Source organism: Ips typographus, unplaced genomic scaffold (genome assembly GCF_016097725.1).
Source record: "Ips typographus isolate SLU unplaced genomic scaffold, UJ_Ityp_2.0 IpsContig34, whole genome shotgun sequence".
NCBI classification, from domain to species: domain Eukaryota; kingdom Metazoa; phylum Arthropoda; class Insecta; order Coleoptera; family Curculionidae; genus Ips; species Ips typographus.
Window position 1 is genome coordinate 68,527 of NW_028098573.1, and position 24,032 is coordinate 92,558.

The 24,032-nt window shown below is 33.7% G+C and overlaps 1 protein-coding gene and 1 long non-coding RNA gene across 2 annotated transcripts in view; both read left to right on the forward strand.

The window, feature by feature from the left end:
• The first annotated feature begins 4,882 nt into the window (after positions 1-4,882).
• The window catches only part of LOC145739659 (ATP-dependent translocase ABCB1-like), an 80,453-nt gene continuing 61,303 nt past the window's right edge, over positions 4,883-24,032 (forward strand). The window contains exons 1-2 of the mRNA XM_081994970.1: positions 4,883-5,002; positions 5,126-5,165. Of these exons, the coding sequence (XP_081851096.1) occupies positions 4,965-5,002; positions 5,126-5,165 (78 nt within the window). The 5' untranslated portion in view covers positions 4,883-4,964. The remainder of the gene's footprint in view (positions 5,003-5,125; positions 5,166-24,032) is intronic.
• LOC145739668 (uncharacterized) lies at positions 21,061-23,951 on the forward strand. Its single transcript, XR_014181161.1, has 3 exons — positions 21,061-21,957; positions 22,540-22,721; positions 23,611-23,951. It is a non-coding gene; the product is annotated as an uncharacterized LOC145739668 (long non-coding RNA).

A 24,032-nucleotide genomic window follows, 5' to 3' on the forward strand; every position in this document is an offset into this window, starting at 1 on the left:
TTTCAGGCATTTTTGTAACTTGTGTATGTGTGGAACCTTTTGCTTCACTAGATTGGCTAGGTGATTGTAAGCGTATTTGATTATTAATATTACTAATACTACTATCACATGATCCTAGACTTTCTAATATAACATTTAAATTAGACATTACAGTAAAATACTTATTTTCAGTATCAATGATGTCACTTTTTTTGCTGGATCAGTTTCCAGATCATCGATAGTGTACGGAGCTTCACACAGTTTTTCGTAAGCAGCATTGAGAGTAATTCTTTATTGGCTAATAAAAAAGTTTTCACTCTAGTAATAATCCCTTTTGCAGATGTTCTGCTTTTATAGGCTGCCCTGAGGGCTATTTCCACAGATTCAACCTATGCCATTTTTCACAGAGTTGTTTACATTAACTTTTCAAAAAAAGACCATTCAACAAGTCAAATATGAAACAGAATGTTCTGACCTGCACTTCTGCTTTAAATGCGGACTCCAATAACAGAACAGCACCTGGATTTCACTCCAGCAGAAATATCTTTAACTTCAGCTACCAAGCTGCAGCTTTTCCACGTTCCACAGTACCAACAGGCAACATCAAATCATCCAAATACCAACATCCGGTTAGAAGGATCAAAAAATATGTAGTAGCACTGCCGTTCAGAACTCCTACAATTTTGCTTCGATAGATCAGTTTCTTGCCTTCAAGAAAAACACTAAGGAAAATTTAATGGACTGTATTTTACTTTGCCAACATAGGCTCATTTAAAACAAAAGAAATACATTTGCAACAAAGCAAGACAGTTTTATATAAAAGCAGGTCATTAACAATTGCAACAAAACTTTAAAACTTAAAAGAATACCGAAAAAGCGTGAGGCGTAACAAAATTAATGACAGTCGACACCGAACGGTCGTCTTTTCTTCTTAACCGCACAACACCATGCAATTTCTTCCGCGGCACTTACACACTTTTCGAACAGTCATTAAAATCACCGAGCACAGCCACGAACTTACCAGGGTCAAGGTCAAATGCTTCAATCATGGAGTCCACAGCATACAGAAAGGTGTCAAAGGAACCCGACGGTGACCTATAGACTACCAGGACATATAGATTTAAGACCTTAATAAATATACATGAACACTCAAAACACTTTTCCACATTATGTTGTTCAAGGTTCATTACTTTAAAACTAAAATTAAAATCATTTCTAACAAATATTGCAGTATCACCCCCCACTGAAGACTTTTGTGATGAAAAAGCCGCTGTTTGATAGTTACCAAGTACCGGAATCTCAAACTCTTCCGACAATAGCCAATGTACAGGGTGCTGCATTTTAGATGGTTTTACGGGGTACAGAGAAAACTGTAATAGATAGAAAAAAAGTAGCAAACGTGTTCTGATCTCTTTTTCTGAGCTGAGATGACTGGCGAAAAGTGGGCGGAGCAAACTTCTTTTGTTTCAAAGATACTTTTCGAAAATTGGTAATTTTTGAACCTTTTCAGTATTTCAATTGCTCTTAAAGTTATCAAAAAAGGAAGAACGGTTTGTAGTAGAAGTTTTCATGTAGAATCCAATGGCGTAGTCAGTTTTTTTCTATTCCGTTTAGTTTCTGACATATGACAGTAAGTTACATTTTTGTAAATGGAACATCCTATATATTTTTACGTCATTTAATTCTGTTGATTTTTACCTTTTCAACGGTGTATTACAACATATAAGTTTGTAGAGGTTAATCCTGTTATTTAAAAAAAAGACCTTTGCTAAGCTAAAAAACGGCCAATACCTAAAATACCAAACAAAATCGGAAATCATATAAACTAACACATCAGAAAATTAAATATTTTTAATAAATCTTATTAAAGTATCTCCCCCTATTAAAGTATCTACCCCGTATCTTTGAAACAAAAGAAGTTTGCGCAGCCCACTCTTCGCCAGTCATCTCAGCTCGGAAAAAGAGATCGGAACACGTATGCTACTTTTCTTCTATCTATTACCGTTTTCTCTGTACCCCGTAAAACCATCGAAAATGCAGCACCCTGTACTGTTACACACAGTATGTCTATGCCCCTATGAACAATGAAAGCTTCCAGCCGAGACACCTTGTTACGCAGCGACCTGACATTTATGTGCACAAAAGTCAGTCTCTTTATTGGAGACTTTAGTCCCGTTGTGGCAGTAACTGGGACTGGGGTGGCATCTCCATCGCTCTCTCCCGGCGCTGCAGATTCAGAAAATGGTTTACTACTACTCCTCTTGGCCATAAGTCTGTGTTAAGATAGTTGTCCCTGTCTTTTCTGGGCACAATCAGTTTAAATGAGGTACAATATTTTTCCTTTCTGGTGTGCATCTTCTCGCAAGTTGCTCCTTCAAGGCCATTCTGAGTTAGGTACTCACAAACCTGCTCGGTTGTCGTATCTGCATAACACTTACTCTATCTACCGAGTTTTGCAACGTTGCCACGTCTCCGTATAAGCGCTTGGTCAGGAACACTACCCCTAGTAATAATATTCAATAGTGACACAACGCCCTTTGGTACGTTTATAGGGACAATCTCTTACACCCCGTAGGGACGGAGCAAACCGCACAAAATTCGAAATTTTTAATTTTTAAAAATTAGTTTTTGTCAATTTTTTCAAAAACCAAGCTGAGTGTCAGACTGCCCTTTTGGCTTTATCTAGCCTTCATGGGTGTCCTGAAAGTCCATATAGTCGTTACAGAGGGTGGCAATTTTAAATTTAGTAGTCTTAGCAAGCCGGAACATGCCGTCATTTAGACCGAGATTTTTCAAAAACTGTCCACCGGCCTAAAACGCCCTTTGGTACGTTTCTAAGGCACATAATGACGTATGTCCGTTCGAGGGTAGTGAGAATCCCTTACACCCCGTAGGGACGGAGCAAGCTGCACAAAAGTCCAAATTTTTAATTTTCAATAATTTCATTAACCTGGCAAAATTTTAATAATTTTTTATTTTGGCAACACTGTACATCGAAAAGACTTTCCTTGATAATTGAATTATTTAACATTGTAAACTTTATTGTTGCCAAACTTATCAAAGATAAGGCTCATTGTTTTGTTTTATTTTTGTGATAACCGTGCAAACAGTAGTATTACTATACAGGATGGTCCAATTATTGCTACCATCTTCTAAATTAGAAAAGATGACGTCAGGACAGTCTGGAGACATTGTCGCCAAGTTTGATGTTTTCTTTAAAAATGGTTCTTTGCTAATAACCTTAACAGTGATGCCAAACTGTGCCCAGTGAATTTAAATTTAAGAAATTAGTGATTTTAGTTTTACAGAGAAACTGTTATTTAGCGTCCTCTAGTGGCCAAACTATTTTTCATAGAAAACTTCACTAAAAAACACATTTTTTTCTATAGGTTTTGGTTACTTTTTTAAAAATGTTTGCTGTTTTTTGATTTCTGGTAGAGTTTTACCGTTTCCATAACTTGCAGCTCTTGTAATTGTTTGTGTCGTAAAAAGAAGGTTTTCTTATGATATTTTGACAGTTTTGACTTATGTAACAGTTGACTAGAGACACTTTAAAACATGTTCTGTATAAATACCGACAAAACTATCAAAACCACGTGACAACTGTCACTAACGTCAAAAGCTATTTAACTGTCAAACTATACTCAAAAGTCGGGGTTTATAAAAGCTTTTGATGTAAAACGTGTTTTTTGAGATTATGACATTAATTTTGACAGTTGTCATGTGACGGTAAAGCTAAATTATTTTCTGAAACCACGTGATACTGTCACTAATGTCAATACCGTCAAAATTTTCCTAGAATCTTCAAGAAACAGTTTTCGAAACGGGACGTGCTTCTGAAATTTATGACGGTTATTTTGACAATTGTTACGTAACCTTTTAGTCAAATAATGCTCTAGAACGACGTAACGTCAAAACTCTGAAACTATACTCAAAAGTTGCAAAAATCAGTGTTAAGAAAAATTTTCTTGCAGTATTCGATATAAAACGTTTTTCTGACATTTCTGACTTTGACAGCTGTCACATGTTTTAGCACCACGTGAGAACTGTCACTAACTTGAAAACTGTCAAACTGTACCCAAAAGTTAATTGATTTTCCGTAAGTAGCCATTGCCTCCACTAAACATTCCTAAGCAAATATCTCCCTTCTGAGATCAGGACTTAAGGACAAAATGTCCTTCTTAAGTTTTAGTGGAAAATTAAATTCCCTGCAACTTTTGTTCCTTAACATTTCTTTGAATTTTGCCAAGTATCCGAGTTACGGAGGATTGCATTTCCGTAAGTAGACATTCCGATACTTTGCCCCTACTAAATATTCCAAAACAATTGTATTTGTTCTGAGACCCTTTCGGGCAAAGTGTCTGTCGAAAGTTTTGGTAGGAAATTAAATTATCTATAACTTTTGTTCCGTAACTTTTCCTCGAGTTTGGCCCTGTAACCGAGTTCCGGGGCATTGAATTTTCATAAAGTATACATTGAGACACTGTGTCCCCAGTAAACATTCCGAAGCAGATATCTCCATTCTGAGTCCTTTGAGGGCAAAACATTCCTCATAGACTGGCAAAAAATTTTTATACATCTCTTCTCTCTTAATTTTGCCAAATAGCCGAGTTACGGGGGACAGACTTGGTTACAGGTTTTTAGTGTGGATTTAGACAACTTTTGCCTAACTTTTAACGTAACCTTAAATTGCGTAACTTTTACACTTAATACTTCCAGTAATTCTTGAGCCACCCGGTATAATAATACGTGTAAAACAAACAGTCAAAACTTTGCCTTAATAAACTTTCAATTAAATCCTTGACCGTACTTTGCGCAGCTGTTTCATTTATTAATAAAGCAAATAAAATCACAGTAAGAAATGACAGATAACAATTATTATTAATTAGTTTAAATTACTTATAGCCTTATACACGCAAAACGCTTTATTAGTTTATAAAAGTGCTGACATATTCATTAGGTATTGTTTTGTTTGCTTGTGTATAATGGACCGAAAAAGCAACGAAAGTGATAGTAAAAATTTGTAAGAATTTGGCCACTAACTGTCAAAAGACTCAAAAAAGAAACTGTCAAATATTTGAGTTTTTTGACAGTTTTTGAAAACTCTCTGAAGAATTATAATTATACGTATTTGTGGGATTTTTAGGTCTGGAGAAAAGGGCCAAAATGTGTCTTATTACAAGTTGGTAAGTTATTTTAATTTGTATATGTTAATTAGTGTTTTAGAAAAAGACGAGCATTCTTGGTTAATTTCAATTTAAATATCGAAATTTTGAAAAAAGTGTTGATTACTCTCATTTTATAGTTTTTCGGAACTTGACATCCTAGACAGACCTGTCAAAAGCACTACATTTGGCTAGTTGTTGACCATTTACTATAATTTAACGTATACAGTGTGTCCAGGATAAGGAGGGCCACTATGGGGATCTTGGAAATGGTTAGAGATACAGATTTGGTTAATTGGGAGAAAAGTTGCGTAATCATGGCCTTAATAAAATTACATTCAGAAAACATCGAAATATTTTTTGGTCCTGGAGATATTTTAGAAAAAGTGAATTTTTTGATATTGCATTAAATTTTTTTGTGACCTAGATCAAAACTAATGACATTTCTCCACAGCAACTTGTAAAGTTCTTTAAAGTGGCATTATCAGTTTTTGTTCCAACGTTTCGTCTTTGTGGAACCATCTCATTTTTTTAAATGCGGTCATTGGTTTTTAATTTCAGGTATCTGAAAGACATTTTTACTCCAAATTCAGTTATGTATGACACTTTATGGTTTAAATGCGTTTTACTGTTTTTTTGAGCTTAATAAAGAAATGCCCTATTACGGATCTAAAAAATTATTTTGGTGTTATTTTTTTAAATTAAAAATTGCGTATGCCAATAAATTCTTTAGGTTATTTAAATGGTTATTAATAATTTATAATTCAAAATAGGAAAAAAAAAAGGTTTTTAAAGTTTAGAGCAGAAAAGTAAAAATCAAAAAAGTTATGTTTCATACATTATTGAATTCGGAATAAAAAAGACATTCAGATTCTAAGATAAAAACATCAAGACCGTTTTTAAAAACATTAAGTTAAAGGTTTCGCAAAAGCAAAACGTCAGAATGATAAACTGATAATGCTACTTTAAAGAACTTTACAAGTTGCGGTAGAGAAGTGTTATTAGTTTTGGTCTAGGCCGAATATTAACGTCACAAAAAATTAAAATGCAAAATCAAAAAATTCATTTTTTTTTAATATCTCAAAAACCAAATAATATTAAGATGTTTTCTAAACGTCATTTTATTAAGTCCATAATTATGCAACTTTTCTCCCATTTAACCAAATCTGTATCTCTAACCGTTTTCAAGATCCCCATAGTGGCCCTCCTTATCCTGGACACATTTTATATACAGGGTAATTCAAATTCGACCCTCACCATTGGGATTTCGGAAACTATAAAAAAGTAGAGAAAGTTTAAATTAGGGCAAAATTGCGCAATTTACAGCTCAACCAAATGCAGTTTTAAAAATTTTGATTTTCCGAGTACTTTCGAAGATATCCGAAAAAAACTGAAAATTTTATTTTTTGTTTTTATTTATTTCTAATCTTATTGGAAGAGATATCCCAAAACTAAAAGCATTTTTTCGACGACTGACTTTGAAAGTACCTCATGTACGCTTCCATTTCAAAGCAGAAAGTGGTTATTCGCCGCGAGTGCGCAGAAAGTGAATCATTTTCTGCTCTAGAGCGTTTTCGCTTTCTACTAACAATCTACTCACCAGCTTTTTCGGCGTTTCTATAACAACGCTTGACATATCTGTTCGAAATAAAGCGATTCCGTCAAAGTGATTTATCGGTGACAATGAATTCGAACTACGAAAATGATGTGAGTTGTCCTTCCACTCCACCCCACAGCAGTCGTCGAAAAAATATCGTCTATATTTCGAGCTGAAAGTACTTTTGCCGCTTTTACATGAATTTTATGTACTTTCCTTTCTTAATATAGAATATACTATTTTCATTGCCACTTTTTTCCAGCTATTTGATGATGGATTCAAATTTGCCACACGACGTTTCGTTTTGATCAACTTTTTTTTTTCTTATGGACGCCATATTGGATTTTTAGCCCACCAAATAGTACTTTTTATTCTGATTGTTAGTGATGTATAATAACTTATAATTTGCTTCATAAATAACAAAATAATTCAATAAAAACTAATTTTACCTTAGTTGGCTTTGAGTTAATGAGATGTTTTATGAAGATTACTTGGTAGTACTTGTCACACGCAATTGGTCTGAACATACTTTTACTCTCACAATGAGGAAAAACGAGGCAATATTTATTTAAGCTTCATCACAGATGTGATACTAAGTTTCTAATATGAGAGCAAGCCAACTGTAATCAGTAAGCCAACCGCCCCACATAACTTTATTTAGTTAAAACGTAACCAAAACATGGCTCGATTTGGTGTTTTTCAAAATCCAATATTAAATTATTTAAACTTGCACTTCTTGGCAAAAAATGAAGTTCCTAAAATGATGATCTTTCTCTTGGAAACAAATAAGCAGTGTAAGTTAGAGATAATGCTGACAAATATCTTCTTCTGATTAACCTAAATAGTTCAGCAATGCTTGTATAATAATTACAATAAAAACATTTTGTGCGGCGGTTTCTTTTCTAGATATATTTTTAACTATGCTTGACTTGCTCTAATAATCGTCCGAGAATTATAGTGTCAAATAATGATATCATAAAACGTCTCATTAACTCAAAGCCAACTAAAGTAAAGTTAGTTCTTATTGAATTATTTTGTCATTTATGAAGCAAACCATAAGTTATTATACATCACTAAAATCAGAAGAAAATATACTATTTGGTGGGCTAAAAATCCAATATGACACCCATAAGAAAAAAAGTAAAAAAAAAGAAAAAGCAAGTTGATAATGACTGCCAAAAAACGAAACATCGTGTGGCAAATTTGAATCCATCATCGAATAGCTGGCAAAAATGGCAATGAAAGATGCTTTTAATTTTGGGATATCTCTTCAAATAAGGTTAGAAATAAATAAAAACCAAAAATAAAATTTTCAGTTTTTTTCGGATATCGTCGGAAGCACTCGGAAAATCAAAATTTTTGGCGAACAGCATTTGGTTGAGCTTTAAACTGCGCAACTTTGCCCAATTAAACTTTCTCGTATCTCTTATAGTTTCCGAGATTCCAATGGTGAGGATCGAATTTGAATTACCCTGTTTTTATTTTATTTATTTAGCATAATAGCTACATACAAAAAACAGTAATCTTAAAAAATATACAAAATAATGTACATAAAAGCATAAAGTCATAAAATTAAATGTATTTAGTCATAAATTATAGATTCTTTAAAAACTAATTTGTGGGTTTGTTAACTCTAAAATGTTTCACATAAAATCTTAATGTAAATTCAACCCGGGTCTTACTGTCTCTCCCCGTCTAGAAAGACAGTCGGCGGTGTTTACCAAACCTAAGCCTCTGAAGATGAGCATCTATATGCTCGAAACATGTCAGGAATTTTGACCTTCACCTCATTTTGAGGGTTTAATAAATATATTGTGGAGAAGGTTGCGTGTTTTTTCACCACTTTTAATATGAATATTGGAAACTGAGTTAACACATTCGATAAAATTTTCTGTAAGTATCTCAAGGTTGTTGTTGCATTTTCTATATATGTCTTTAATATGTCGCCAAAAAAATAAATCAAGCGGGGTCAAATCAGGTGACCGTGGTGGCCATTTCACGGGTCCCTTATTTCCAATCCAATTACATCCAAAATTTAAATGTAATCCATCCATAACAGCTCTGGTATTATGGGCTGGAGCACCATCTTGTTGAAAGAACAAATTACTCGCCTGGATTATTGGTAAGTGGTCAACATATTCAAAAATATGTTGTTGTAGAATGTCTAAATATATTTGGCCATTGAGATTTTCTTGAAATATGTGATATGCTAAAACGCGGTTATCATGGATAGCATACCAAACATGAAATCCAAATCGCCCTTGATTTCGAACATAGACTGCCTGATGTGGATTTCATCGGACCAATAATGAGCATTATGCTTATTAAAAATTCCGGCACTGGTGATAAAACAAATGTCCAAATTATATGATTGATGTCCAAATTATATTTCGCGAAAAGTTTGGATTTTGACGAACTTTCTGAGAAAACCACTAGCAGAACTCTAATCTTCTTTGAGAATTTGTTGGCTGAAAATGGTGTCGCTTTCTAATAACATAAGGCTTGAATTTATGCGTTTTAAGAATATTTAGGGCGCGCCTTCTTGAAGTCCTGCATTCCTCCTCAATTTTTCTGCTGGACGTGGACGGATTTGCCGCCACCATTCCTAATACATTTATTGTTTCTTCTTTGTATTCAATAGTGTATGTTTCCGAACGTGCCTTTTTGAATGATCCATAATTTATAAGGTTTTTCTTTAATCGGTTGAAAATAGACTTGTGCGGCTGTCTTCTTTCCGGGTAACGAAGTAAATAGTTTTCACACGCAATTTCGGGATTATTATTGCTTTGATTACTTCTCATAATTTTAAAAATTCATTTCACTCAAAACGTAACTGATAAATTAGTGACTTGATCAACAATTACAATGTGAGAATTTGACTGACATAAAACAAAATAGTTGAATAACGTTGCTAAGTGTGCTACGTGTGCTAAATTTTGTTTTTCTAAAATTAAGCACTGTTTTCAATATGAATGCTAGCTTGTTATAGCTGATTTTAAAGAAAAAAAAAAGTTAAATTACCAAACCTTTTGAGTTTTGTTTTCGTTAATGCGAAATAGATTTGGGGCTTTGTTGATTTGCCGACAAGGTAGGTTTTTTATAGGTAAAATACATACCTATAATTCTGTAACGTTTGTGACACTGCTGATAGATAAGAATTACGAATATGTTTTCATCTCTTTCTGCTTGAATAGTGATTTTTTTTTTCTATCTTTACGGATCTTTCAAACGCATCCAATAATACAAAATTATCAAATGTAAGTAAAGCACGATAAATACTCGAATGAATAATTCTTAATTCAATCCGCCTTGTCGATTGGATTAACAGCTTACGATATAAACGTAGTCAATAACCACACATAACTGTCGATAGATTGAACTGATTTAACCTTACAGTTAATGTAATTTCTTACTAGAACTAATACTCCTCCTGTTCTTCTATTGTTCGAAACACATTGCTCCAAGTAGTAATCCTCGATATCCCATTCGATTCCCTCTCATGAGCTGATACGTGAGTCTCCGACAAGTCAGACATATGTTTAACTAAGTTTGTGATTTTATAGCTTTATTATACTTATAACTAATATAACATAAGTAAAAAACCAAACTCAGAGTGGATCTCCACAAAATATTTATTAAGTTGTTATGTTACCGACATGTTTCGGGTGTATTTAGACACCCATCTTCAAAGGCGTTACTAGAGTCACAGTCTGCTGGCTGTCATTCTACAAGGGGGGACCGCTGAGCCCAGGTGTACAGGGTGCTGCATTTTCGATGGTTTTACGGGGTACAGAGAAAACGGTAATAGATAGAAAAAAAGTAGCATACGTGTTTAGATCTCATTTTCTGAGCTGAGATGACTGGCGAAGAGTGGGCTGCGCAAACTTCTTTTGTTTCAAAGATACGGGGGGTTTTTGAAAATTGGTCATTTTGGAACCTCCTCTGTATTTCATTTGCTATTAAAGTTATCAAAACAGGAAAGACGGTTTCCGGTAGAAGTTTTGACGTAGAATCCAATGGCGTAGTCAGTTTTTTTCTATTACGTTTAGTTTCTGACATATGACACTAAGTTATATTTTTTTTAATGGAACACCCTATATATTTTTAGGTCATTTAATTCTGTTGATTTTTACTATTTCAACAGTGTATTAAAACATATAAGTTTGTAAACGTTAATCTTCGTAATTAGAAAAAAAGCGTTTTCTTAATAAAAAAGTGCTAAATAATATGTATAAAAATACCCACAGTCGAACCAAATTTGGCTATATTCATATTAACATGTTACATGTCGTTTATAAACAGTTTTTTTAACTTCTACCTTAAAAATAGAAGAAAATAGAAATGGCCACTTTTCTTATTAAAGTGACGATAGAACTGTTTGTAACTTAGATTTTTAATAAGATTTATTAAAAATATTTAATTTTCTGATGTGTTAGCTTATATGATTTCCGATTTTGTTTGGTATTTTAGATATTGGCCTTTTTTTAGCTTAGCAAAGGTCCTTTTTTTAAAATAACAAGATTAACCTCTACAAACTTATATGTTGTAATACACCGTTGAAAAGGTAAAAATAAACAGAATTAAATGAACTAAAAATATATAGGGTGTTCCATTTAAAAAAATATAACTTAGTGTCATATGTCAGAAACTAAACGTAATAGAAAAAAACTGACTACGCCATTGGATTCTACGTCAAAACTTCTACCGGAAACCGTTTTTCCTTTTTTGATAACTTTAATAGCAAATGAAATACAGAGGATGTTCCAAAATGACCAATTTTCAAAAACCCCCCGTATCTTTGAAACAAAAGAAGTTTGCGCAGCCCACTCTTCGCCAGTCATCTCAGCTCGGAAAAAGAGATCGGGACACGAATGCTACTTTTTTTCTATCTATTACCGTTTTCTCTGTACCCCGTAAAACCATCGAAAATGCAGCACCCTGTACATAAGGTGGTTGTTTTTTTATTTTTTTAATTCTACACAGGGGAAAAAACCTTGTTCAAAAAAACCAGTTCTGGTTTCACGGTGGCAGGTTTCTTGGTTTTTTATTCTTGAAGGGAGAAAAAACTTGATCAAAACCCAGTGCTGGTTTAAAAGATGACAGGTTGCTTAGTTTTTTATTCTTCTTTTTTATTCTTCCAAATTTGGGACACCCTGTATAATAAATGTTTATCTAAGGATAAAGTCTACCTAAATATCTCCTTGTTTCGTATTTAACGTTTTTTGCTAAAATCAAAATTAAGTAAGTTAAGGGGGTGGTCAAAATTCACTCAATCAAGGACGCTGCTGCGGAAATAGTTTAATATCGATACAGACATTTTACATCAATTAGGCCTAGAATTTGGCGTAGAATTCAAATATCGGATAAAAAGTTGGTCATTGTATTTAAAAAAACATAAGTTTGGTTCGTTACTCAAATTTGGGACACCCTGTATAATAACTGTTTATATAAAAATAAAGTAGACCTAAATATCTACTAGTTTTGTATTTAACGTTTTTTGCTAAAATCAAAATTAAGAAAGTTAAGGGGGTGGTCAAAATTCAATCAATCACCCTGTACACCTGGGTTCAGCTGTCCTCCCTTGTAGAATGACAGCCAGCAGACTGTAACTCTAGTTAAGCCTCTGATGGGTGTCTAAATACACCCGAAACATATCAGGCACATAACAACTTAAATATTTTGCACAGATCGACTCTGAGTTTTGTTTTCACTTACACTCACTACTCCTGTTTGTCTGAAACAAACAGTCAATCGTCATTACTGTCTAACTCTTACTCGTGGAGCTACGAAATGCAATTCCTTTAATTTCCATTCAATTACAAACATATTTATTAATATTTAGTGTATTTTGTAGCTTTATAGCTTAATAGAAAGAATTTTAAAATTTTTCACATTCATGACATACGAGTCCGACCTGCAAAACGTCAAAATTGTTTACATAATAGTCATAAAGTATTTAAAAAGCCCAATTATTGAATTTATTGTCAATTATTGTTTGTTCCTTTACAGCTTTATTAAAATAATTTTGACATTTGTCACATTTATGACATCCGAGTCAGACATGAATTATCTCACCGCTCAGTACGCTAACCCTAACTAAGATTCACACTCAGAGTGAGCACTGCCAGCAGATCCCCTCCACAGTTAGTGCGGACATTGGTCATTTCAATAATTTTATATTCTTTAACTGTATCCTTTATTGGTATTGTCACGACTAGCGTGACGTGTTGAATTTAATTCAACTTATTTGCCTCGGATCTCGTTTCAGCGTGAAATAAAACACACAGTTAACTCTACCATCAAGTTCTATTAAATAAGTTCCTTAACCTAAAAAACTCACTACTTACTAACTAATAAAATAACCGGTTTCCTAATCCAACAAAAACGTTGCTAACTTTCAATAAGATCATCATCAAACACGCGTAAATCAATACACAGCATAAAAGTACAATAATCATACTTACACCTCTAATGAAGACAGGATCTTGGAGAGAGGCTTGTCACTTGGAGCGCGTTCACCAATAACTTTACTTAAGAGTTACAAACATGCATAGCATTCCAAACACTGGTTCCGCCAATCAAAAAACTCTCAGACCTGGTCTCCTCACTGGACAATTCGTGACCACTATTCGACCCTCGGTACTTGGAAATATTTTGCAACCCAGCGTCCGGTCACACTCCGGTGCATAGTTCAGCTATTGCATCATAAGTGCAGTTGCACTATAACCGCATTCCACAATTTTAATGTTTCCACTCAAGTAATATAGATTCCACATGTTTTTTCAAGTGAAATAAATTTGATTTATTTCCTTCGTGACAGTATTATTAAAGTTTTTTAAAAATAAGTCTTCTGGTGCGTGACAGTTATTTGGCGCATATCATAAACTAAAAAATTCCCAAAATTTAATAACTGTATCACCTCGAACTGAACAAGTTATTCAAATTGGGACAAATATCATCAGACCGAGTAATTCCTTGTGGTCCTCACTTATTTGGATAGTACCGAAAAAGTTAGACGCTTCGGGGACACAAAAATGGAGAGTTGTTGTTGATTACCGCGGTTTAAATCAGAAAACCATTGATGATAAGTATCCTCTACCTAACATCAATGATCTTCTCAATAAGCTCGGAAAATATAAATATAATTAAATAATTTGGATCAAGATGAACAGCAACAAAATAATTCTGAAATAGATCAAATCATTCAAGAGGCTTTAAAAACACATTTTCCAGACGAGACTGACAACGTACCAATTATCGTACATACGGACAACGACACTATAATCACGAGTTAATGAACCCACCATACCATCAGTTACTCAAGAAAATGAACAACCAGGTGAGGACGATGACGCCACGGTGCATTCAAACCTTGAAAATCCTGTAGTAGGTATACCCGTGAGTAACATTGCAGTTAACTTTGGTCAAAATCAAATTATTTTCAGTTTAGTAGGACATGCTCCAGCAAATCCCAAAATTACAATTTTGTTTGAAAAGAAAAAGAGGATACATGTTCAATTATCGGAAAACAACTTTGAAATTGATGTTGTAAATTTTGTGAAGGAATATGTATTACCAGGTGTTCAATATTACATTTATTTTGAAAACCTTGATACGTACGAGAAATTTTCAGCCACAATTCAAAAATAGTTTAAATAGCCGTCCATTATACTTTTAAGATGTCTTAAAAAACTAATGGATGTAACCGATAAAACGAGTATTAATAAGGAACTAAATTACCAGGAAGGTAATTAAACGAACCACCGAGGTATTGATGAAACATACCAACGTGTTAAAACAAAATATTATTGGCCCAATACCAAAGACGCTATACAAAGTTTCATTATTGGTTGCGATATTTGCCAACAAAGCGAATATGAACGAAATCCAATAAAAATAAAAATAAATTTAACACCAACAGCCAGTAAACCCTTCGAAATTGTATATCTTGACACTTTTACTTTGGCACAATAAAAATTTTTGACAATCATTGATAGTTTTTCCAAATATGCGCAAGCTTATTTCCTAAATTCGCTTTCAACTACAGAAATAACGGACAACTTGATTAAATTTTTCTCTCATTATGGCATTCCAAAACAAATCATCATAGACTGATGTGAACTTAGCAGCCAATTTCTAGCAGCCAATTTGGCGGAAACACCCGAATGACCAGTGGCGTCGGGTATTTTTTAAATCATCAACTAATTGCGTCAGAGGATTAGTTATGTTTATCATAACTAAATGTTTTGTCATTAACAACTGAAAAAACGTCTTGTCAGACCACTTGTTATATAATATATTTATAATATTCGAATGCTATTAATGATAAATATTCAAATGCTAATATCTCAAAATCTACACATACTAACACCTTACAAATTTCAGGACTAATAAAGTACTACCCGAGGTAACAGAATCTGTAGAGATCAGCCCTTGGACAGCCGTCAGACATTTGTTATAACACATTGCTTATATCGGTCGATAAATATTCAAATGCTAATATCTCAAAATCTACACATACTAACACCTTCCAAATTTCAGTACTAATAAAGTACTACCCGAGGTAACAAAATCTGTAGAGAACAGCCCTTGGACAGCCGTCAGACATTTGTTATAACACGTTGATTATATCGCTCGATAAATATTCAAATGCTAATATCTCAAAATCTACATATACCTTCCAAATTTCAGTACTAATAAAGTACTACCCGAGGTAACAGAATCTGTAGAGATCAACCCTTGACAGCCGTCAGACATTTGTTATAACACATTGTTTATATCGGTCGATAAATATTCAAATGCTAATATCTCAAAATCTACACATACTAACACCTTCCAAATTTCAGTACTAATAAAGTACTACCCGAGGTAACAAAATCTGTAGAGAACAGCCCTTGGACAGCCGTCAGACATTTGTTATAACACGTTGATTATATCGCTCGATAAATATTCAAATGCTAATATCTCAAAATCTACACATACTAACACCTTCCAAATTTCAGTACTAATAAAGTACTACCCGAGGTAACAGAATCTGTAGAGATCAGCCCTTGGACAGCCGTCAGACATTTGTTATAACACATTGTTTATATCGGTCGATAAATATTCAAATGCTAATATCTCAAAATCCACACATACTAACACCTTCCAAATTTCAGGACTAATAAAGTACTACCCGAGGTAACAGAATCTGTAGAGAACAGCCCTTGGACAGCCGTCAGACATTTGTTATAACACATTGTTTATATCGGTCGATAAATATTCAAATGCTAATATCTCAAAATCCACACATACTAACACCTTCCAAATTTCAGGACTAATAAAGTATTTTTTCTAATGTAACAATTCTGATATTATCGCCATATCGTGATACATCAGTAGAGGCAGCTTATAAGTTTTTATTAGAAATGGATCATTCTCTTGGAGAACCTTCGATACATAATAATTTGAAAAGTGAGAACCTATATACACATCTTGACGATAATGATCCTTTATATTTGAAAAGTTCATTTTATCACCATTTTAATGATATAAAAAACGAAATGCTAGTTGCCAAAAGCGGGGTAACCAACTCTTTTTATAGCTTAGAGTTCCACGAAATACTTTTAAATCACTACATGCCCTACGTACCTCTATGGAGTGCTTTAATGATAACAGATCCTGTTAAAAACCGGTACAGTAACTCGTATGTACAAAATTATTTTATGAATTTGAAAATTGGCTCACTGGATTAAGTGTGTCCTTACTAATGCACATACTAAACGAAGATTCTCGTACACAAATAGTAGATGAAATAATAGCCACAAAAATATTTTCTGATACAATGTACAGCGATTATTTTCTTAAAAATATTTATTTAGATAAACCAAAAATAGTAATGCCGCATATTGTTAATGGAAATCACTTCTGCCTAGCAATGGTCGACTTACAAAACCAAACATTCAGTAATATTGACCCTTATAGAAGCTCCTATGAAAAATCTAAAACAAAATTATTAATTCTACAAAACTTTCTTAACAGGTATAATCATTATCATAATACTAATATACAATTTCAAAACTTAAAAATCAAAATAGAAAAACTCTTTTTACAAAAGGAGTTTTAATTCCGGTCCTCTAATTATATACTTTTTTGAACAACTTCACAAAGGAAGGGATGCAGAAGTCCAATGTAACTTGGTGGAATATAGAAAGTATTTAAAGACCAAAATTTTGAATAACGCCACCTGTGTCAATACAGTATGTATGTTTTATTCCAGAAATTGTTTGTCAACCGACAGTGTTGTCAAATGTCAATCTTGTTTAAGAAAAATGCATTCGAAATGTATAAAGCTTGGTGATCATTGTTGTATTAAAAACGGAATATGCGAGTTGTGCTATTTGTATTAATAATTACCTTACAAAATAGTGAAGGTAAGTAGGTACACCGGAGACATGTTAGCAACGATTCCCGGCAACGAAATCGGCAGTTCGTTTTTCCACCAGTGGTCGCGCGTATTCACTTTACGCTTTCTACCGTTTGTTCTCCCGTCTAGCCTGCTCCTGCTATAACTACTGTAGAAATATAAAATACAATTAAATAATTAAAAATGTATTATAGTAATTACTAAGTAATTATTGTGCATCACTCTAGGATTAAGTGTTAATGAAATGGGAAATGGTAAGAAAAATAAACCAAGTATTTTGTTTAAACATTTTTTAAGGGTTGAACATCGACCGTTGCTGGGGGTTTTTTTCACTAAATCGACTAAGAGTAGATATAGGAATAACATCCTGTCAAAAACTCAGAAAGGCCGGGTACTTTAAGGGAGTGAGGGTTAATTAAATGCGAGGTGGTGGAAAAAGTAGAAACATTTTACAATTTAAGTTGTTTTTAAGGGTTGAAAATGGACCGTTGCTGGGGTTTTTTTCACTAAATCGACTAAGGGTAGATATAGGAATAATATCCTGTTAAAAACTCAGAAAGGCCGGGTACTTTAAGGGAGTGAGGGTTAATTAAATGCGAGGTGGTGGAAAAAGTAGAAACATTTTACAATTTAAATTGTTTTTAAGGGTTGAAAATGGACCGTTGCTGAGGGTTTTTTTCACTAAATCGACTAAGGGTAGATATAGGAATAATATCCTGTTAAAAACTCAGAAAGGCCGGGTACTTTAAGGGAGTGAGGGTTAATTAAATGCGAGGTGGTGAAAAAAGTAGAAACATTTTACAATTTAAATTGTTTTTAAGGGTTGAAAATGGACCGTTGCTGGGGGTTTTTTTCACTAAATCGACTAAGGGTAGATATAGGAATAATATCCTGTTAAAAACTCAGAAAGGCCGGGTACTTTAAGGGAGTGAGGGTTAATTAAATGCGAGGTGGTGGAAAAAGTAGAAACATTTTACAATTTAAATTGTTTTTAAGGGTTGAAAATGGACCGTTGCTGAGGGTTTTTTTCACTAAATCGACTAAGGGTAGATGCAGGAATAATATCCTGTCAAAAACTCAGAAAGGCCGGGTACTTTAAGGGAGTGAGGGTTAATCAAATGGGAAATATTAAGAAAAATTAACCAAGTATTTTGTTTAAACATTTTTTAAGGGTTGAAAATGGACCGTTGCTGGGGGTTTTTTTCACTAAATCGACTAAGGGTAGATATAGGAATAATATCCTGTCAAAAACTCAGAAAGGCCGGGTACTTTAAGGGAGTGAGGGTTAATTAAATGCGAGGTGGTGGAAAAAGTAGAAACATTTTACAATTTAAATTGTTTTTAAGGGTTGAAAATGGACCGTTGCTGGGGGTTTTTTTCACTAAATCGACTAAGGGTAGATGCAGGAATAATATCCTGTCAAAAACTCAGAAAGGCCGGGTACTTTAAGGGAGTGAGGGTTAATCAAATGGGAAATATTAAGAAAAATAAACCAAGTATTTTGTTTAAACATTTTTTAAGGGTTGAAAATGGACCGTTGCTGGGGGTTTTTTTCACTAAATCGACTAAGGGTAGATATAGGAATATTATCCTGTCAAAAACTCAGAAAGGCCGGGTACTTTAAGGGAGTGAGGGTTAATTAAATGCGAGGTGGTGGAAAAAGTAGAAACATTTTACAATTTAAATTGTTTTTAAGGGTTGAAAATGGACCGTTGCTGGGGGTTTTTTTCACTAAATCGACTAAGGGTAGATGCAGGAATAATATCCTGTCAAAAACTCAGAAAGGCCGGGTACTTTAAGGGAGTGAGGGTTAATCAAATGGGAAATATTAAGAAAAATAAACCAAGTATTTTGTTTAAACATTTTTTAAGGGTTGAAAATGGACCGTTGCTGGGGGTTTTTTTCACTAAATCGACTAAGGGTAGATATAGGAATATTATCCTGTCAAAAACTCAGAAGGGCCGGGTACTTTAAGGGAGTGAGGGTTAATTAAATGCGAGGTGGTGGAAAAAGTAGAAACATTTTACAATTTAAATTGTTTTTAAGGGTTGAAAATGGACCGTTGCTGAGGGTTTTTTTCACTAAATCGACTAAGGGTAGATGCAGGAATAATATCCTGTCAAAAACTCAGAAAGGCCGGGTACTTTAAGGGAGTGAGGGTTAATCAAATGGGAAATATTAAGAAAAATTAACCAAGTATTTTGTTTAAACATTTTTTAAGGGTTGAAAATGGACCGTTGCTGGGGGTTTTTTTCACTAAATCGACTAAGGGTAGATATAGGAATAATATCCTGTCAAAAACTCAGAAAGGCCGGGTACTTTAAGGGAGTGAGGGTTAATTAAATGCGAGGTGGTGGAAAAAGTAGAAACATTTTACAATTTAAGTTGTTTTTAAGGGTTGAAAATGGACCGTTGCTGGGGTTTTTGTCACTAAATCGACTAAGGGTAGATATAGGAATAATATCCTGTTAAAAACTCAGAAAGGCCGGGTACTTTAAGGGAGTGAGGGTTAATTAAATGCGAGGTGGTGGAAAAAGTAGAAACATTTTACAATTTAAATTGTTTTTAAGGGTTGAAAATGGACCGTTGCTGGGGTTTTTTTCACTAAATCGACTAAGGGTAGATATAGGAATAATATCCTGTCAAAAACTCAGAAAGGCCGGGTACTTTAAGGGAGTGAGGGTTAATTAAATGCGAGGTGGTGGAAAAAGTAGAAACATTTTACAATTTAAGTTGTTTTTAAGGGTTGAAAATGGACCGTTGCTGGGGTTTTTTTCACTAAATCGACTAAGGGTAGATATAGGAATAATATCCTGTTAAAAACTCAGAAAGGCCGGGTACTTTAAGGGAGTGAGGGTTAATTAAATGCGAGGTGGTGGAAAAAGTAGAAACATTTTACAATTTAAATTGTTTTTAAGGGTTGAAAATGGACCGTTGCTGAGTGTTTTTTTCACTAAATCGACTAAGGGTAGATGCAGGAATAATATCCTGTCAAAAACTCAGAAAGGCCGGGTACTTTAAGGGAGTGAGGGTTAATCAAATGGGAAATATTAAGAAAAATAAACCAAGTATTTTGTTTAAACATTTTTTAAGGGTTGAAAATGGACCGTTGCTGGGGGTTTTTTTCACTAAATCGACTAAGGGTAGATATAGGAATAATATCCTGTCAAAAACTCAGAAAGGCCGGGTACTTTAAGGGAGTGAGGGTTAATTAAATGCGAGGTGGTGGAAAAAGTAGAAACATTTTACAATTTAAGTTGTTTTTAAGGGTTGAAAATGGACCGTTGCTGGGGTTTTTGTCACTAAATCGACTAAGGGTAGATATAGGAATAATATCCTGTTAAAAACTCAGAAAGGCCGGGTACTTTAAGGGAGTGAGGGTTAATTAAATGCGAGGTGGTGGAAAAAGTAGAAACATTTTACAATTTAAATTGTTTTTAAGGGTTGAAAATGGACCGTTGCTGGGGTTTTTTTCACTAAATCGACTAAGGGTAGATATAGGAATAATATCCTGTCAAAAACTCAGAAAGGCCGGGTACTTTAAGGGAGTGAGGGTTAATTAAATGCGAGGTGGTGGAAAAAGTAGAAACATTTTACAATTTAAGTTGTTTTTAAGGGTTGAAAATGGACCGTTGCTGGGGTTTTTGTCACTAAATCGACTAAGGGTAGATATAGGAATAATATCCTGTTAAAAACTCAGAAAGGCCGGGTACTTTAAGGGAGTGAGGGTTAATTAAATGCGAGGTGGTGGAAAAAGTAGAAACATTTTACAATTTAAGTTGTTTTTAAGGGTTGAAAATGGACCGTTGCTGAGGGTTTTTTTCACTAAATCGACTAAGGGTAGATGCAGGAATAATATCTTGTCAAAAACTCAGAAAGGCCGGGTACTTTAAGGGAGTGAGGGTTAATCAAATGGGAAATATTAAGAAAAATAAACCAAGTATTTTGTTTAAACATTATTTAAGGGTCGAAAATGGACCGTTGCTGGGGGTTTTTTTCACTAAATCGACTAAGGGTAGATATAGGAATATTATCCTGTCAAAAACTCAGAAAGGCCGGGTACTTTAAGGGAGTGAGGGTTAATTAAATGAGAGGTGGTGGAAAAAGTAGAAACACTTTACAATTTAAATTGTTTTTAAGGGTTGAAAATCGACCGTTGCTGGATGTTTTTTTCGCTAAATCGACTTAGCAGTTCATTCAGACATTTTCAGTAATTGTAGGTTATGGTTGTTGACTCATTTGCCATATCAATCATTATTGTATTTGTAATACCACTTTTAAGGGTATCTAGATCCTTTATTTAATTTTGTTAACTACGACAACACTGCAGACATTTCGTATTTCAAGAAAATTTGACTTCTTTATATCAAAGGAGCGCCGACAATGATAATGGAACGCCGCGTGCGGGTGGCGGAGGCACTTCTTTTTATGGACTGTATGATTAAGATAATAAATTAGGCCAGTCAGCTTTTGTCTTCGCCTATTTTTATATTTTTTAACGGTCGTTTTAACATGTAAATATAATCTCTTCAAACAGAAAAATTACAGTCATGTAATTCTCTTTTGCCTTGGTGTTGGTAATTCTAATTTCTTGGATATTTTACAAAGCTTTTACTTTTCTTGGAAAATCGTTATTATTGCAACCAACTTTATAAAATTTGCCAGTTACTTTGGCACGGTTAAATACTTCACAGTTCATTCGCTTCTTGTACGTTGTTGTGCTAACTGGGAATTGCCTACTCGTTTCCCAAGTGTCCCAAGGGAGTTATTTCCAAATTGTTCATCTAAGAAAACTGTTTCTTATTCGCAATGTAAGTATGTTTGAGTAGTAATAAATTACAGTTTAGTATAAAGAAAGTTGAAAATATCACAAATTTGTAACTTATATCGGGTGTCCAGGAGAACACGGGGACATAACAGATTAACATTGAAAATCGTTTTTTTCTTGTGTCTGTACAGTTGGGTAATTATTGTAAAACTTTTTAAATTGAAGTCGTAGAGCGTCTATAAAACTATTAAACTGAACTGGTCATGTTGAGGGTTGTGATCATAATTTTGATTTTTTATTAATTTTGGATTTTGTATGTACTTTCTACAAACTAATTGTAGTTTTATCATTCTTGAAAATTTATTAAAAAGCTAAATAGACTGAAAACAATCAAGATGCCTGTTTCTTGTCGACGGTAAAAGTGCAAGATTGAAATTTATACTAAAAGTTTTTAGTTTTCCAACTAAATCATCCTTACAGAGGAATAAAAATAACCATATTAACCTCTCTTGCTTTTCTGGACACCCGGTATGTGGTTTTACACAAAACTCAAGATAGATCGTTCTTATAGTGCGGTGTTATTTTTTTTACAAAATAACGAATTGTAAGCATTTGAATTTTTTAGGAATAGGATCAAGGAAGTCGAATTTCGACATTTTGGGTTGCGTTCAATAGAGGAGAAATAAGTCCAGCGGCTGTACTTTCAGAGGTCGAGAGGGATTTATTTTCTTTTCACCCCGAGTATGCTCTGGTACACTGCGTGTCTGCCGACTTAAAAATGTCCAAGGGCATTGCACGAAAAATTAGGTAATTTTTGTGTTTGCTATCTCTTATTTTTATAGATACATTAATGCAGTTTTAACAACAGTTTAGAACATTTTCGTGTAATTTACGGATGTGACCAGCAATTTTTATTTTGGTTTTTACTACAGGGTGAAATTGATAAACTGTACTTATTTATAGACATTTAGTTTAATAAAACTTGAAGTATTTTTTTATAATAAAAAAGGTGCGCACTACACACTATACGTTTTCTGTTTATGCTCACTAACAGTAACAGCTTTTTTGTGGTAGTATTGAGCGCTTTTTTTGATTTGAGTAAAAGGACAAAATGTATCAGAGACAATATGAAAGGTGGGTTTATAAAATCAATAAAATAAAATAATTGTTGAAAGTTGCTGTTTGCTATGTCGTTGCGTTGCGTTTATAAAAAAAATAAATAATATATAAATAAGAAATAAGATAAAATAAGATAAGCTTGCGAACTTATTTTAACTTCCTTTTTTGTTTTTTTTTTGTTAACCTTAAACACTAATTTTGATTGGTTCTGTTTTGAATAAATTAAAATTTTAAATCGGGAAGTCCTTTAAAAGCAATTATTTAAAAACAAATTAGGTTTAAAGCAATTTATTTGCTGGACTTAATTATACATAAATTATTATTTTGGAAATCACGCTAGAAGACATACAACTACCTGTACTTCTTTTAGGGATGGCATCAGCTGAGGTAATAATAAATATCTGGTAGTTTCTCTATAGTAATTTTTATTTTGTTCTGTAAACCCTTTTCAACCACGGCAGATCATTTATATTATTAAATTATTTTTATTTTATTGGTTTTATAAACCCACCTGAAGTCGAGTTGTTTTCGGCTGAATAAATACCTGAATGTTTTATGTTTTATTTTATATTTTTAGGTCAAAATTTGGGGTTGGTGGTTTTACCCATGGGCCTCAGCAGGGCAAAGTGGGCTATGCACTTCTGCAGTTTTCCAAGGCTTTCAAAATAATTAATTTGATCACAAAGTCCAAATATTTCCACAAACCTAAATATCTGTACTTGTGGAGGGCATTGGTAGATTTACGGCAGTTGTGCATCTCACGAAAGAAATTCACAGATTTCTTGAAGTTTTTCAGGTTCAAGACCGAACCTAAGTCAGTGGTCTTGTGTTGGGACGACTAGGTTAATGTTATTTTCTACTTAGTTAAAAATAGTGCAAAATTCCATTTTCCCAACAAACCTTTTTGATGCGGTGAGACGCAAACCTTTTTGATGCGGTGAGACGCAAAGCCCAAAAATCGAAAATAAATGAATAACTCTCCTCAACCAACTTATAGAA